Source organism: Bacillus rossius, chromosome 1 (genome assembly GCF_032445375.1).
Source record: "Bacillus rossius redtenbacheri isolate Brsri chromosome 1, Brsri_v3, whole genome shotgun sequence".
NCBI lineage: Eukaryota > Metazoa > Arthropoda > Insecta > Phasmatodea > Bacillidae > Bacillus > Bacillus rossius.
Genome location: NC_086330.1, coordinates 329,169,810 through 329,188,018, shown reverse-complemented (window position 1 = coordinate 329,188,018; position 18,209 = coordinate 329,169,810). Strand labels below are relative to the sequence as shown.

Sequence of the window (18,209 nt, the reverse complement as noted above, 5' to 3'; positions counted from 1 at the left end):
TGCTACATATTCAAACGCGAAAATACGCATTTTGTAGGATAAATATTATAATCGAATCTTTTTTTCTTAATTGAAAAAGTTAAGCGTTTTTTATTTATAACTCTTGATTATTCCGCATAAATGTTATGTTGTTACACCAATCACACATAAAACGGAATTTTTTTTATACGAATGAATTTTCTATCTGCACGGTTACCAGCACTGCTACTCCCATTTTACTCAACGAAATAAAGAAAACGTCTGTAAACAATTTCCACAAGACCTGTTGTTAAACAAAGCTATAGAATTGTGAATGAAATGGGAAAATGTTTAATATTTTGTGCATTAATATCGGCAAAACGATACGTATTAACGAGAAATTACCGTCCAGGGCTTTGAAAAACGTACGTTATATATTTATTATGCCTATTAATTTGCATGGCGTTTCAAGAGACCGGCGGCTTTATACGTTATACTGGATTGTACGTTAACACAAACCAGTCCAAATTACTGCAGGAAATGTTCTTTCCCAAATTAAAAAAATCTATTCCCGTGCAGCCTTAATAAATACACAGCGTGATAGAACAATAATGATCCTTAGGGACCCCAGAAATTGGTAAATAAAACTGGCTCATTTCGGTGTAAAAAAATAACAAAAGCGGTGCAAAAAAATTACAAAAGTGGTGCAAAAAACCGGTGTAAAAATTAGCAAGCGGTGCGAATAATCGGTGTAAAAATAAGCAATCAGTAGAGACCCCAAAAAATTGTGAAAAAATTATGCCATTGGCGGTGTAAAAAAAACCTCATAGCCTTACTGCTTCCTTATTTGCCTGGCCAATTTTTGGGACATAAGTTTCTCTAAGAGTGTTGGCTGATGATGGCAAATCCCCTGCACCTAAAATGTATACATAACTTACAATATACTTATAAATAGGTAGCATTTATAAGGTTATTGCTGAAAAATATTAATGGGCTAATTTATTCAAAATAATTCTTAGCCAAACCTAACCTAACCTTTTCTAGATTAGGTACTGCTGGATTAGTCAAACCATCAATCAATCAGTCAAAAATATATTGTGGTGTGCTCACCATTTCACAATGCAATCCATCCTATTTATGTGTTTGTTAATCTGAGGTACTTGCATATTTATTTGAAGTAAAGGTAAGTTAATCGATAATATTGTAGGCCTACATATGCTTATGAACTTTTATTAGAGGGGGAAAACATTTCTAAATAAATAAGGCTAACCTTCAACATGGGTGTTACACCATTCCCTCATAGCTGGATGATCAGCTTTTTCCAAAGGAATGTTAACTTACAGCATCATATTAACAAAATCAGAAAAAAAATTCTTGTTTTCTGCACTTTCAAGCTTGTTTGCTTTATTCACGCTGTCGCCTATCGAGATTTGTTTAGACACGGTAGAATGCTTGACAAAATAATTGTCTTTTTTGTTTTGTTTTATGTGTGTAATTTGCCACATGATTTTTGCACGTGTCTTTGCGTGTACAATCAACCCGCACGTTGCAGAACTTGCACATCATAATTTTGTCCCGCTGATCAAAAATATAAAATCATCCGATATTATCTCTCTTTCGCGATCAAACATTGTCGAAGTTTTCGGCATCTTAGCCACAAATTCAATTGTATTACAAAACTTACAAAATGTGGACGGTAGTTGTAAACACTCATAGAAATGTGCACGCAAAAATGACTACCATCTTAGCTCGATGCGATTAAATTAGGTTAGAAAAATCGACACCAGTGCGCCTTGCGGCAGAAACGACCATTATTCAAAACACGAAAACTGTGGAGTCAATTTGTTATGTTGGTAGTGCGCACATATCGATTGTTGACAATTTTTACATTTTGTTTTCATTTGCGATGGCAATATTTACTGCTTGTAAACAGAGTAATAAAAATACGTGGATTTCAGTAACGTGTCAAAACGAAGATAATATCACGGCACTAGTCTTTCAGTCTATGTTTATTTCACGCCTATGTTTATGATGGCGTAAATAAATAGAACTTACGACATAAGGACATTATTTTGTGCGAAAAAGCGTGAATTTCGCGCAAAAATTCGTGAATTTCGCGACTATGTCAAAATCAAAGGAAAGTCGCAAAATTCGTTTAAAGTATCAAATTTTCGCGTTATTTCGTGAATTTCGCACTTCACCATTTTTCGGGGTCTCTAATTGATCCTTCTTCCTGGTGTTAAGGATGAATTTTATGCTCTTAGAAGCTATGTGCACTTTAAACTTGCATAAAATCATCTTATACACCCAAAACATACTGTATGAAAATAAGCAAAGTGAGATACGTTTATCCATAAAGTACAATTTTCAAAAATGCATATAAGATAAAATAAGTAACAAAAAAAATAGTAAACCGAGAATTTTTTTTAACGTACATTAGAGAAAATAAAATTGAAATTTTACCAATTTTTTGATGCAAAAGCAGTTTAGAACCCACTTAAATGTTTCAACATCTCAAAAGCATAAGAGATTTTCGTAATGTGCCATTCAGTACTAATATTTTATAGGTAAATTCCATGAACACTAATGCAACAAAAATAAATAAATTTCTGATTATTTGCAAACTTCCATTGTATTTTTTTTGTACATGCATTTAAATTCTGTTTTATTAAAAAAATTTCCATAATTCTTTGTCACAACAAATTTTCACATAGGAATGTTATGTCATGCATTTATTGTCATTAAAATAAGGTGACAATTATCAAAGTCAATTTCTTTTAAAAAATCAAGTTAATATTTTATTTAGTAATCCTATTTTTAATAAAACTGCCATTCACTGTCTAACTGAATTTGCTTTTGATGTTAACATCCATGATTTTTCAATAACTTTGATGGGAAAATTTAATCCCCCCCCTTTTCCACTCTAGTGCACTTCAAAATATGTACACATCTGCTATCTATGCAATCACCCTTCAGTTCATGATTAGGACCACTTACCAATATCAATGGCTTTGTTAAGGCACTCCCAAGACACACGTACAAGTTTGTTGGCATCTTCAGTGGTGGCTCCAACCAAAAACGTCTCATTCAGGTCACCGTGGAAACCTCTGTGATACACTGTGATGTCCACTAAACACACAATTTGCTCAGTATTAACATGAGTTAATCTGTACACAAGATTAAGGTCTAACTAAAGTGCAACAAACACAGTTCAAACTGTCATACCTTGTAGGAGATTGCAGGTCTTTTTAAATAAATAAATTAAAAAAAAAAATTCAACATTTCAAAACAAATTTTAAAAAAAAGATTCCTTTTTGATGGATACAGCAAGTGGGATTCATACAAGATGCACGAAGCCAAAAAGTTTTATTGAGAAATTTGTATTTGTTTACTATAACATAGCCCATATATGATTTTTATATGCTTAACATTCTTTGCATTCAAAAACCGTATTACAGAACACTCTTCACAGTCGGTGTGATCGGCAATAGTCTTAAAACATTTTGAACGCTCACTAGCACATGTAAACAAAACATAATCCGGCTGTAATGGCATCAGTGGACAGGCAATGAACCAAAGACATGTGACTATATTTTACATCAATTACTGGAATCCTGTGAAGTATGAAAAAAAAAAAACTATATGTTTGAATTTGATTTAAAATATAGGTATTCTGTATTAATGAACAATTTGATGCTCAATTCAAAATTTGATTAAAATGAAAAACAGGATCAGGAAAGCATAGTACCATGTTTTAGGTTCACAAACACAAGAATACTAGTGTTTGTGTTATCAAGAAGGTTTACAATGATGTGGCATCACCGGATTACCCAGGGTAGAACCCGACACTGACTGTGTTCGTGCATAAGCTACATCAGATTTGTGTTTTACGCAAGTCTATTATTTTTTCACTGATGTAGTCAACTCCTTCACAGTAAGGTAAAATCCAAAACACAAACACAATCACAGACATTGCTTGTCATGTACTGACAGTATTATTATTGCTGTTGTAAAGAACTATTCTTACAATTGCCGAGTGACTTTGGATAATTGGAATCAGGATGAAATTTTAAATTTTAGTTACTTTAATACGCTGTTCTTGATAGTAAATAGTCAAGTATTATGTGCATAATCACTTGAAACCACGGTTTAAGGGGTGAACTTCCATAAAAACTTAAATAAAACAAATGTGAAACACTACATAAAATAATAATATTCAAGTTAATACTCAGCACATCACTGAAGCGCAAGTTAATACATGAAGTAATACATAATTTAAAAAAAAAAAAACACATTCACACACACACACACACCATACACCAATCCCTCACTTAGCACGACTAATGTGTTCCCAAAAATTTTTGTGTTATCCAAAATTACATATTCTAAAGCATTAGTCTCCATAAATAGCAAGGCTAATTTACTTAATGTGTTCCAAAATGTGTAGGGAAATATTCTTTACTTAATATAAATGTGTGAAACAACACTCAATGATAAATATGTCACACTAATTATCTTTATAAGCCTACCATAGAATACTTTGTATGACAAAAACGACACTACGTAATGGGAGACAGTTATCGTCAGTCGGCTGGTTGGCGTGCTCGCCTGGGAGTGACCAATTCACATTGCATACCTTTCCACAAACTTTCCAAACCATTCTTTACTGGCAGTGAAACCGATATTAATGTTTGGATATTTACATTTTAATTTTTTTAAAAATTAAAGTACTTATTCGTGTTATACTATACTGCTGCTAAACTTCTTCGGTGTGTTCTTACTGCTGGTGCCAGTACCATTAATAGTACTCGTTTATTTATATATAGACCCTTTTGTTGTGTGTGTGTTGTCGGGACGATATACACTGGCTGTCACTATTTTTCAAAATATATATATAGACATATATATATGTGTCAATGGTACTGTTATGCTCTTGTACTCTGACCCTTAGAAACATGCAAAAAAAAATGTTATTTATCATAAAACACACACTCTTGGACACAGGTAGCTAGGTAACATATATCAACACATAGGGATAGAATTCAGGTTTTTATTAATAATAAAAATTGCTATTCATCAGGGACAACTAACATATGTGTAGAGATAAAAATCAATATTAATATAATTAGATAAAAAAAATCACAGAAAAACAATCCTAACGATACTGAACATGACTCGTGGATATGCGCTTATGTAAATTAAAACATCAGGAAAATACGTAGCACACATGAATCGTTCACAAAAGTTCGTTAGTGTATGTTCAGAAAATAAATCAAATGATGTTTTTACGGACGCATTCTTACATACCAGAAAATGTTTGAAATCATAGCACAATTAATAATTAGTATGATTACTGTTTATGTTTATATTTGGGTTCGTATTTGCCTTGGCTTAACTCAGTTTATATGGTAGAGACACGAAACTTGTACTCCCATTTCACCTCTGGGTATCACAAAATAAAATAATAATTTAAATCTTGGAACTAATAATTCATGACGTAGTTCAGGATAATTGACACCTTTTACGTGAAAACTAATCAGTTTGTAGTCAAATCGGAGTTATTTACGACGAAATTACATACAGCTGGGTATGTCTATGGGCGATACAAAATGCAAGATCTTTACTTACAGATTTTCACTCCTAATAACATATCCGTCAGAATATGCCCTTATAATCTTACACATTATTTATTTATACGTCGTTTAAGCTCATCCTGAGTGTCGGATGGCATAATCTAGCTAGCTATATTTCAAATTTAAAATAGGCCTCGCGCCTTTGCGTCGGCATCAGACGCCTTCATACAACCAACCTCCTAATTAATACGTTCTAGACGCCTCACATCTAAAACACGGCCTCTCATTGGCCGAAACCAAAATCGGTTAGCGTAATTTACAATATAAATACCGTAAATAACACTTATTAATACAATTGAAAACACAAAAATGCGGTAAATTTAAAACGAAAATTTCCAACAATGAAAATTTCTTTAAGTAATACCCCGAATAAAATCATCGTTTATTCGTTAAGTTCATTAGTCCTTAGAGGGGTATACTCAATTGACTGTCCATATAATTCCATTTCAGGTCATAGAGCATAGCTCTCGTAGATATACATAATTAATAAAAAATATATTTAAATAACTTTTGCGGGCGAACAATATACAAATTAAATAATAAAATTTCATAATAATAATAACAGTCAATATAATAAGTTTTCATAAATAATAATATCATTAAAATAAGTCATAACTTTCTGTGCATTATGAAAATAGTAACAGCACAGTGTATTTACCACTTGGTTACCATCAATCCTGCCAGGCCCGTGATTTTTTTTCATTGCACCATTCATTTAAAAACCTCTTCCATGTGAATCATCTGTTCATTTCTGTTCCCGTATATAATGATGTCAAATACATTCCCGCTAGTACAACCAACAGCATCAAACTTATATAAACATTATATAGTCATTTTGTACGATTGTGCACATAGTTGACTTTTTAAAAACTAAAGTGCGACCAACATAAGTGTGGCCTTTATGACATTCTGCACACAGTAATACTTCTAGTTTTGTCTCAAATACTTGAACACTATGCATTATGCTCTCATTTGGAAGCCATGATTCCAATATGATTCCAACTGCGGGTGCTTGAGCACATACAGTTAACAGTAGACGAATGGGAAGACGTTTGTAGTGTTTGTGCGAGTTACCTGCCACTGGCTAGACTGAAGTTCATCACGGCCCAGCCTGTGGCCAGGCGACAACAGTACAGCAAGGCGGCATCCGCGCGGACGTAAAGACAGTTGGTCCTTTACACTGGCCGCAACTGAACTTGCTATAGCTGATGTTTCAACAACAGTCACTAGCATAGTCAGACCTGCGCATGCATACATTCCTCCCTCGTATGGCTGACTGTATACCACGGTAATCTATTGTTTACCGAGTTGAAACAGTGTGTCATCATGCCCGATTTTTTTTTTGCCTGTAGCAATTTCCTGCTAACTGAAATTTATAGACATGCTATTAAAGACAGGGGCAGTAAAATTAACATCGTGCTAAATAAATTCACGTATGAAGACATGCTAAGTGAGAGATTGGTGTAACCAAGAAACGGAAATTTTGTTCAACATCTAATATTCAAGTAATGTCATTATTTTAGCATGTATGGGTAAAGTGGATGAAAAAATTAATTTTATCCATGATGATATATTTTTTAAAGGGATGGGACGATTCCAATATATCAATTCTCGATAACCAATTCTCGATTCTCTATCGATTCTCGATTACCTATCGATTCTCGATTCCTATACTGAACAACTGATAGATTTTTTTTAACATACAGAGAATTTCACTTGAATTCTGAATTAAAGAAGTTTATTTAAAGCCACACACATTTAGCAAATAATTGGAAGTTAACAGCTTTCAGAAAAAATTCAACACTTATACAAATTGTAGAAACTGTTTTAAACTTTTAATTTATGTACATATAAAAGAAAGATATTGTAGTTAACTTTTTAACAATTATACATCACTAGTTTCAGATCCTACAAAAATTAACCCAGAGGATGTAAATTAATGTATTAAAAAAAACATAAGGCCTACTCAAAACTCAACAAAATGTCACTACTGTGAACAAACAAAACAATTTACAAGTTTTTGTTTAGCAAAACAAGCCTTCGCACAGTTTCAGGGTCTAAACGATGACGCTTGTGGTCAACTATCAGGCCAGCAGTACTGAAAAGTCTTTCAGAATACACTGTGGATGGTGGTATGCTAAGGTACTTTTTTGCCAGTTTTTTTATGTTAGGGAATTTGTAATTTTCCTTCCAGTACTTGAAAATGTCTGCAGTGGGAGGAAGAATTGATTCCTGAAGGTAAGTGTTTATTTCATCCTTCACAGAAGTTTCCTTTGATTCACACTTGGCATCATTCATGATGTTGTTGTAAAATGCCCACATTCCATGACTCGCTGCTGGTGTTGCTGTTTGCTTTGTTTAGAGTTTGGACATTGGGTAACTCAGGCACTGAGCAGTTGGTTTTTGTTGATTCTTCAATTAAGTAATTTTGTGCCACTTCAACACACTTTTGGTTAACAAACACATGGCTTTTCAGTCGAGGATCAAGAAGTGTTGCTGCTGCAAACAAAATTTCTTGCTCCACTTCTGCATACCTTAAGTTCAATGAAGAAATGAGATCATTTTTCATACCCAGAATTCCTGAGCCATTGGGTGCTGGCTTTTGTAGCTCATCGGTATTACCTCTGATGCAGTCACAGTTGCAGAACTAACAGCAGGTATAGCATGGTTGAAAATGCTCAGTAGGTCAGACAGATGGGCAAGTAAATTCCATTCTGCAGTCGAAAGTTCTGCAGGCAAATTGAGCTTCGTTGCAGCTAGGGTGACTGCCTGCTTTTGCTCAAGTAGACGTTGCAGCATGTGTAATGTAGAATTCTATCGGGTGGGTTCGTCTTGGATGACTTTATGGATGCTGTTTTACACTCAGAACAGACTGAGCATTTTTCAGTTCCTTGCACGCTTGACTTGAGTGTTTAAAATGACCAACAATGCGGCGGCATTTTGCTGTCAAACTAGTTACATTCTAGTTGTTAAGTAACCCATCTGTAACAACAAGCTGAAATATATGCGCTAAGCAAGAGAGATGTTGAAACTGTGATGTCTCTAGTAGGGCTCTCTCACAATGCAAACAACCTTTTCACTCAGATTCCACTCTTGAAGAGTTTCTGTGATAAAAGTGCAAATGTTCGACCCTGTGTATGAGAATTCAACAAATGGGATTACCTCAATACAAAGGTGTTGCAGAACAAAATTGCTGTCGAAAAAGTGCACCGTCAGAATTATATAATCGTCATTATTAGTTGAAGTCCACATGTCTGTTGTGAGGCTCACATACTCTGCATCTGTCAGCTGTAGTTTGACACTTTCTGTGAACTCATTGTACATCTCTGGTATCACTTTCTTCGAAAAATGTTTCCTACTGGGCATTACATACCTTGGCTCCATGAATTTCACAAATTCAGTAAACCCTCTGTCCTCGACAATACTAAAAGTCTGCTTATCTAGGCACATCATTCTTCCAATATGTCTAGTTATTGATTTAGCTTTTGAGTCACCTGGTTTGAAAGGTGAGGTTTGAGTTATAAATTCTTTGAGTGTTGGTTGGACAAGGGATTTCTTGGCTATTGGTTTTGGTTTCAGCATTTGGCACTGTTTGAAACTGCTTAGAAAGTCTGTGGGATTAGGTGAGCTGGGATCACCAAGATCAAGTATTGTACAAGCAGATGACTGGGGTATTGACTAAGTAGTGCTGCTGCTTTTGCTAGGAGATGAACAAGGTTGATGACTGACTTAAATCAAAGGTGATGAAAACAATGAACCACTGTTGCAGGGCAAGGAAGTTGATATCTCTGCATGAGCTGGTATGTCAAAGCCCCTATTTGCTGAATCAAGTTTTCTCTTCTTGGTATCTTCAATAAACGCAGTATGTTTCCCAAGATGTTTTTTCATGTTTGTTGTTGTTTTTGAAGCACCACCTAGTGAAATTTACGTACTACAAATTTGGCAAATTGCATAATTGTTGTCGTTTGGATAAATAAAAAAATTCTCCCAGACTTCACTTGACATGATCGTAATTAATAAAAATGTAGTAAACACTCGGAAGTATACAATGTTTTTAAAGCATTTTAAACAGCACAGTACAAATACTTTCAGATATACAACAATTTCGAAGTAAATTACTTAGTAGGTACGTGTTTACGTTTTGCCGATGCTGCTTTCCTTATGGTAGTTGATTCGGCGGCCATGTGCTAGCTATCTATTACTGATTCAGTAAACCTGAATGCACAAACGACCATTTGTGATAGAATGAAAGCGCCCTTTTTTTTTTCTCATAGCAAACTGTTATATCGTGCCATACAGCACGGCAGCAAGCTGTAGCAATGTATTTACTCCATGGAGATATACTCTATGGCTACTACATCTTTGGTATCTGGTGATGTCATGTTGCTATGCTAAGCCAATCATAACCTTAACACGCCTAATATATAATATTTAAAGCCGGCAGTAATAAGTGTAACTATTAACAGTCGGGGCAATTATAAGTATATAATCATTTAAAATGTTTAAAGGTATGGTACATTTGTACGTTAAGTTACGCAGTTTTATTATGATATTAGTAAGAGTCCTCGGCATTTATATTTTCGTTGCGGCGGATACAATAAAATATTTATATTCCTCTGATTTATGAACAGTAATGGGCAAAAATCTTCACTAAACTACCGAATGTTTAAAATTTGCACGAAAAATTATTTTAGAAAGCATATTATGCTGGTTTTGGCATTTTTATTCCAGTACCACATATTTGTTGTATGTTTGTAGATAAATTGTGACGCAAAGATTAGGTTAGGTAATCGAAAATGCAAATAATCAACATTTTCCCCAGATTCTCGATTAATTTCACAGAATCGATTGGTGGTATCGGGGTATCGAAGAATCAATTTTCCCATCCCTAATTTTTTATATTCTTAACTATTGAATGATTATAGTATTACTTCAAAAAAAATATTTTATTTTTGGTTATGAGTAAAAAATTGGCTTGAGACATCAAATGGTTATATAAATAAACGTAAGTATTTAATTAAGCCAATAAAACAAAAACAAAATTAATTAAATTTAGATAAGAACAATCCCACCAAATCTTGTCTATAATTTTAGTATGGGCCAATCAGATCCTCAAATACCATCAAATCCTTAGTATTCAAAGAATTCAATGCTAAAAAAAACTAAGAAAAATATTAGAGGAAATAAAGTAAAGAAAAAAATTAAACACTGAAGTTTACTAAATCAATTTTTTTCTTCATACCTTTGCTGTTACCATTGCCCAAGATATTGTTTTTTTAACATGTAATATACAGTAGAACCCCGATTATCCGTGTTAATGAAGGGGACGAGTGAGTCGGATAATCGAAAATCGCGGTTAGCCGAGTCATGCTTGCCTCAAAGGTCATTAGCCCACAGACAGCCATCTGTGGACATTCGGAGATTACATATATACACATGCTTTGTGTGCGTGTGCGTTGTTGACATAGAAGCGGACTGCTTAGTGCTGGGCAGCAGTGGTTTTTAAGTCTTTCGTGTGCGGAGACGTGGGCACGCGAGTCGTTGTTGCACCGAGGTGTGTGACTAGCCGCCCGCCAGTCCGAGGGCCCAAGACAGCTGATAGCTGCCAAGGTCACGCATTCTTTTCATCGCCCGTAAGCGACGCTGCCACACTTCGCTCATTGCTCTGTTGTCAGTAACACCATCGGGCTGGTTATTGTTTTACAGAACGACTGCCTTCAAAATTCTTTTCGAGATAAGATTTTTCATACCAGTGCATTGAGACTTGATTTGATGGTTTTGAAACGGTGTCTCTGTCTCGTATAATTCACGGTGTTTTTATCCCCCTTTATTTATATGAATTTAAAATGTTAGATTTTTTTATTTTTAGTTTGCTGAACGTGGAATTAGTGCAAAAACGGCCTATTATGACTTAGTGTTGCAGATGGGTCGGAAATCTTATAACGACCACCTCTCTATAACGACCCTAATCTCGGAAACCGTGAGGGGTCGTTATATCTATTCTCCGTTCACTCTTAGCTGAGTTTTGAAATAAACAAACACTATCACTGCGCCGCGTCAGCAAGTGATAGGCTGAATTTTTCTTGCGTGCCAAGCACTAGTTGCAACACACACACACACACTTCCGTACAGTCGGTGCTCATAAAATAACGGAGAAGTAATATAACAGGAAAATGGTTCTTCTGTCAAGCCTAGTTTTTTAAAAAAAATTACGTCTGCTGTGATAAAATTACGCCACTTAATGGTACACCCATCGACCTTTTCTGTTGAAACCATTCAAACAAACAAGTGTCCAAGCTGCTAAATGTGGATTCTTTCATCGTCTTGTGTTTACGTATTTAATCCACTTGAAGTGTCAGCCTGTGAAGCAAACTGAAGGATTTTTTCGCGATTTTTTATGATGTCGCGCACTGTTGTGTTACCGACATTAAACTCAGTCGAAAGTTTGCAATCGTTTCTCCACTCTGAAATCTTTCTATAATTTTTGTTTTGCTGTCGATGGACATTACCACTCACTTTCTTTTCTGTTTATTTGATGACATGATGAAATGTTGCGCTCAACACTTCCGCACAACACAACGGTATAATCCGTCGGAATGCAGATCACTGTTACAATACATAAAATTATCACCACCTTCACGCTTCAACAACGTACACTAATGGAATGGACTGTCTCCATGCGCCGGGTAATCTCTGTGGCACGGCGCTGTGCTGCGCGCGGGAGTGTACAGTCCGGTCATGCGGACGTGGAATCGCGCACCAGTGTATAATCTATTCACGTAACATGGAACACAAAAATATTATGTACTAGTATTTTTTTTTTAACTTTCTGTGTATATAAACATAACTGAGTCAAAGTACTTTGACCAACATACATTTTGCAAAGTATTTTAACATTTACATACATTTTGAATCATTGGTTATATGTAGGGATGGGATTTTCGAATCTTGGATTCGTCGAATATACCGAATCCTATGGATTCGAGGATTCGTAGGATCCGAGGTGGGATTCGAGGTTGGATTCGAGTTTTAGGTAGTAATTTATAATTGTAGTGCTGGGCGAAGTTCTAAAATTTCGAACCGAACCGAACCCTTACGTTATATTCGAAAAACCGAACGTTCGTTTAAAAAAAAATTACGTTTTTCTCATTTTCTAACCCCCATTTGAGACCATTCACAAAACAGCACAACAAAATTCCATTACTTGTAATATTCCGACGTTTATCGCATAATCGTCGCCTCAACAGTTTCAAGCGCAGACAAAATAAAAATTATTAATAGTCGCATAACTCGCATAGAATTTTTTCATATAGGCGCGCTTTGCTTTTTGTTGACTTTAGAGAATTTTGTATGCATTTCTCGTACTACGTAATATAAACTATCGTACAAATGCCAAAGGAATTGTATATTATACCTTTAACTATAGTGCGTGTACGAGAAGTGTTGTAAAATCACCAAAGATTGCGTACCCCATACGTTAAACTAAAGCGCATGTACGAGAACTCTCGTATTTCAGCAAAACTAACGTGATCAAGTTAACACAAGACAAATGCGGTAGGAAATGATTACGTATTTTAAATTACTAGGATGTATTTCTTTTCTTTGGCCTTTTTGGTTATAACAGTCAGGTACTGAAAATATTAATTTAATCTTGTGTATTAAAAGTACTGGTCCAGTAAATTTTACAGTACGGTACTAAGTTGACTAGCGTAGTCGCGGCAGCCATCATTATTTCTCGTGTTTTCTTTTTTCCGACGCAAATTTCTATAACCACACTTCTTACGTTACGTTTACAATATTATTGTTCTTGAGGTGATTTGCGATGAGCAGGCTAACGTCGTTTAAGTTTTCCAAATGGAGAAAAGATAATGACGACCCAGATGACCCAGAACCACCCCAAAAAATGTCTAAAGTTTCTTCTGACGAACAGCATTCTTCCAAGAAAACAGCAACTGCAGTCAGCGGATTTTGTAATGTAGATAGGTAACTTAATTCACATTCGACTTTTTTTTAATGTCCTTTTAAAAAGTTTTACTTATTAAAAATGTTAGGTTATGTCTACCACAAAAATATGTTATTTGGCCTTATGCTGAATGTTCGTCATCTTTATAATATTATATTTTTTTTAATGTAGGTTAGTGTACACTGAGAAAGGAAGATAGTCTTTTTGAAATTTAGATGGAACTTCTTCATGAATTAAAAGTTGGTATATATATAAGCTAAGCTATATAAGGTTTTAATTTTACATATGGCTGGAGAACCTTTCTTTCTCACCACTCAATTAAAGACCAAAATGCTGGTCATCGGTTCATTTTAATTCAAAACAATTATTTCTGTATGAGGTTCGGTTTGGCTCGTTTCGAAACCAGAGAACTGAGGTTCGTCCAGCTCTAGAAAATTGTATACCTAAACTATATTATAAAGGTAACGGAAATAGCACAAACATAACCTAAACTACGCTGCATTTTGTCATTTAACATAACTTCTCGATCATTTCCAACCTTCAATAATATAATATTGCAGAAAAAAACTTAACTTTTTTAAAATGGTGTCTGTTATACAAACGTATTTTATTGAAAACATAGGAATGATTAATTTAACAGAGAATTAGACAGATGCAAACTTACGTGTGTGGTTTTTGAGGTTATTTGCCTCTATTTCATATCAGGTGTATACACTATGCACTTATTTTATAATTTTATAAATACACATGTATTTTTTTTAATACATAGGCCTATGTAATTTTTTAAAATAAATGTGATTTTTTTTTAATAACATGTAGTGAAGTTTAGTGTGGGACTGGGATTCGAGATTCGATGACAAACACTGAGGATTCGAACAAGGATTCGGATTCGACCAAAATGTGGATTCGTCCCATCCCTAGTTATATGTAACTAAAAAATTGGACTTGATGGACATAATCGCGGTTAATCCGCGAATCGGATGATCGAGTCGCGGATAATCGGGGTTCTACTGTATAAATAAAATACATTATGTATTGATTTTGGAAACATAATTTGTGAAAATACATTCATAGAAGTGAATGTGTCAACACCTTAGATAATATTTGTAATTTTCTCTATATTATTTTATTTTTGACCTTTGACACTTATTTTGACATTCGAGGGGTACACATTCGAGGTATTCTTTGGGATTCGAATTTGGGATTTGGAGAAAATTTGGGATTCAACCGAAAAGAAGAATTAATAGATTTGACAAAAACTAACAATCCTTCCCCCCCCCCCTTTTTTGAGGGGGGGGGGGGGGGGGGAAAGCAACAAAAGACAGTAAAAAGTCAAACATCTCTTCGCTCACCATTACAAATATCCCCGTCCTTGAGTGGTCGAGTATCCGGAATGCCATGGCAGATGACCTCGTTGACTGCCGTGCAACAAGATCGTGGAAACTCATAGTAATTCAGCGGAGAAGGATAGCATTCTCGCTCGATGCAGGCTTCATGCACCACGCGGTCAATCTCGTCCGTCGTCACGCCAATGTCGATCACCTTAGCAGCCTCGTCCAGGACTTCTCGCCCTAGCTGAACACGAAAAATCATTTCCATTTAACACGGTTGACTCCAGGAAGATATTCCAGAAGGGGCTTTCATATAAAAAAAGATGCAGTTGCAAAACATGGCACTAAATAAGTCAGAGATTCGCCTTGGAATACCTTCAGTTTTATGGTCTCAAACACTAACAGTTCCATAAAACTTTTGATGAAAAAAGTTTAACACAAGAATTCAAGTATTAAAGTAAACAATAATATACCACCAAAAATAAATTAAAAACTACACAAATTTGAGCTCGAGAGGGGCTATCCATCATATAGTTTCCCCCACCCCAAACTTTATTGGAGCAGTGCTTGGTTTTAAAAAGTGTTCACAATTCCATTATGTAAGTTCCTAGTTCTCTAGAGGTTCAAGTTAACAAATTTTAAACGTTCACAAACCAAATAATATGGGATAAACAAAAATTTTCAAATTAAGAAAGTTTGTTCCTAAATATTTACATAGTTTGTTTCTATACAAGCTAACGAGAAAAAGACCAATATTACCTCAGTCAACACACAGCAGATTTTTTAAACACACAACAAGCTAGCATAGTCAACAACCTATTCATAAAATCATATTTGGCAACAATAAGTACCAACAATTTCTTCCCTAAACAGTTGCATGAATGGACATTTATTTCACTATTTACTGAAATATGAATATTTAAAAACTACTAGTTAGAGACTAACCTAACCATGTAGCTCTCAGATAATTCCCAAAAAACAACTTTATCTAACGAAAGGTATTTGAATTTCTACTTCTATATACATCAAACATTTTCTACTCATTCAGAGGAAACATCTGATAGAAAAATTACATTGGAATCCCTTTCCCTACTAATAACTTTTTAATAGCAATATTATGTTCAAAACTGAAGCAGAAAAAACTGTTTAAAATTAAAAAGTGACATCCCTATCTAAATATTTACAAAAACCTGTAAGCAGAAATATAGGAATAAAAAATTATGCCGGACATACTAAGGATTGCTGAAGAAGTATTTGAATTAAAAGGCAATGTCATTTAACCAACTTCATTATGTATTTCATTCCCAAGTTTGTTACAAATGAGTAACTTTCCCATTAAAACAATTTTTTCACTTACAGATTAATTTCTATTTCTTCAAACACAAGTATTTAAAATTATTTCATTATTAAAAAAAATTATTTGTATATTTTAAAATTAGCCTTTTTTTATAAAGCAAAAATTACTAAACATTGAATCTAAAATGGGTTTGTGGTCACCATGCGCATTAGAAGTGAAACTTCACACTTGAATAATTCACTTAAATGATAAAACAAACTATTTAATAACTTATTTGAACAATAAACGTAAACACTGAAGTACACAACCAACCAATGGAGGTTGTTCACAATTGTAACAAACATGGTGTCAAAAAACCTGCAAAGAGTCTTACAGTTGCTAGACTCTATTATTTATTCATTATTCCCCTTCCCCTTCTTCGAAATCGAGCGGTCTACTCATGGGTATTGAAACTTTTCATTACACTCTTACGAGCCATCACCTAGACTTACCTACCAGCTCTAGAGGTTTCACTTTAAAAACACAGCCATTAAACCTTGTGCCCATGTGGCCATTTGGTATAGATATTACTTTTTTTTAGACAGATTTATAAATACTTATTTCCCCTTTCAATTCTTTCTTTAATGTATTTCATAAAATTTGTATTCTATATTTTAATTTAAATCCATGATTTAATATTTTATTTTATTGTAGGTATGAATTATAGGTTTTTATTTTGTATTTTCTTTAGTAACATTTTGGAGTGCATGTTGCATGAAACTTCCGCTTGGGAGCACGAGCGCAGAGGCGGTTGATGTCACTCGAGGCAGACTAGAAGGCACTCCAAAAGCAAGGATGGATTCACGGGCATGTACTGTCAAGTAGATGGCTGGGCATCGAGTACACAGCATAAGGTAGAGAGGAATGATAAATGTCTTTTACTGTGCCGTCCGAGGTGCGAATAACGTTGATATGCCCACGCTAATAGCGTGAACTTAACTTTACTGTACCATAGCCAGTTAGCCATGCAATTTTGTGACAGATACACATTTTTTATAGTCCGCTGCGAACTATAATTCACATGACTTTTCCAGTCTATTAGTGCTGCTTTACACTAGCATGCGTTGGCCAGATTTACTGGACAAGCCCAGCAAAGGAAAGACCAAAATTTGTAAAGTTTCACGAAGTCTAGTCAAGTTACATAATACACTGTGAACTTTGGTCTGAATCATGTAATTTTAAGGGCATAGTTTGGATTGCCATATTACATGAATTTGTTTGGGAAAATTTATTTAGTGCATTTATAGTGATCAGCATTTTAGTAAATTTCAGCGCACAGTCCAATGTTCTGTTTGTGCTGGCACAAGCAAGACCAATTTAACTGTGCCAAGGAGTGTGGCAGTACAGTCATGCAAACAGTGATTCGCTATGAACATCATCGTCGACTATGTGCATAAACTTTTGTGTGGTGTTTTTTAGGAACTTTATCTTTGTTTTTAATCATTAGCCATCTGCTTTTTCAGATAAACTTCATACATATTAATTTTATTTTTTATTATTATTTTGTTTTGGTGTGTGCTGTGCAGCCCACTTATAAACAAAGGCCAATAATATTTATATGCCAATAATATTTATATAAGTATTTTAAATGAATAGTTATTTTAGAATATCATTTTTTAATAAGTATTATAAGAGTTAATACAATTTTTCTTGTTATATCCAGGAAAACTGTTTAAGCAATTAATAAATGTACAAGTGCATGTAACACATTTCATTAACATAAAATTGTAAAATATGTTTACTTTAATTTTGAGTTTAACTGGCTTTTTTGCACTACCACACTTAAGGTCTTATATTGTTGTGAATTTTGTTCGTTACATATGAATTTTTCTGCATTTTAATTCTCTGCGTGCGTGGTGTTTTGGTTGGTGTTTCTTTTATTGGGAAATTAAATAATTAATATTTTTCTAGCTTTTACCATTTTGTAACTACCCTGCTTTATCACATAATCATCGCACGTGCATAATTGACGCACCAATAAAGAGCAT

General features: G+C 34.5%; 1 protein-coding gene across 1 annotated transcript in view; it reads right to left on the bottom strand.

Annotated features, from left to right (window-relative positions):
• LOC134528019 (methionine aminopeptidase 1) overlaps positions 1–18,209 on the bottom strand; it is a 62,470-nt gene that overhangs the window by 23,522 nt on the left and 20,739 nt on the right. The window contains exons 5-6 of the mRNA XM_063361184.1: positions 14,907–15,129; positions 2,956–3,087 (exon numbers count right to left, since the gene is read on the bottom strand). Of these exons, the coding sequence (XP_063217254.1) occupies positions 2,956–3,087; positions 14,907–15,129 (355 nt within the window). The remainder of the gene's footprint in view (positions 1–2,955; positions 3,088–14,906; positions 15,130–18,209) is intronic.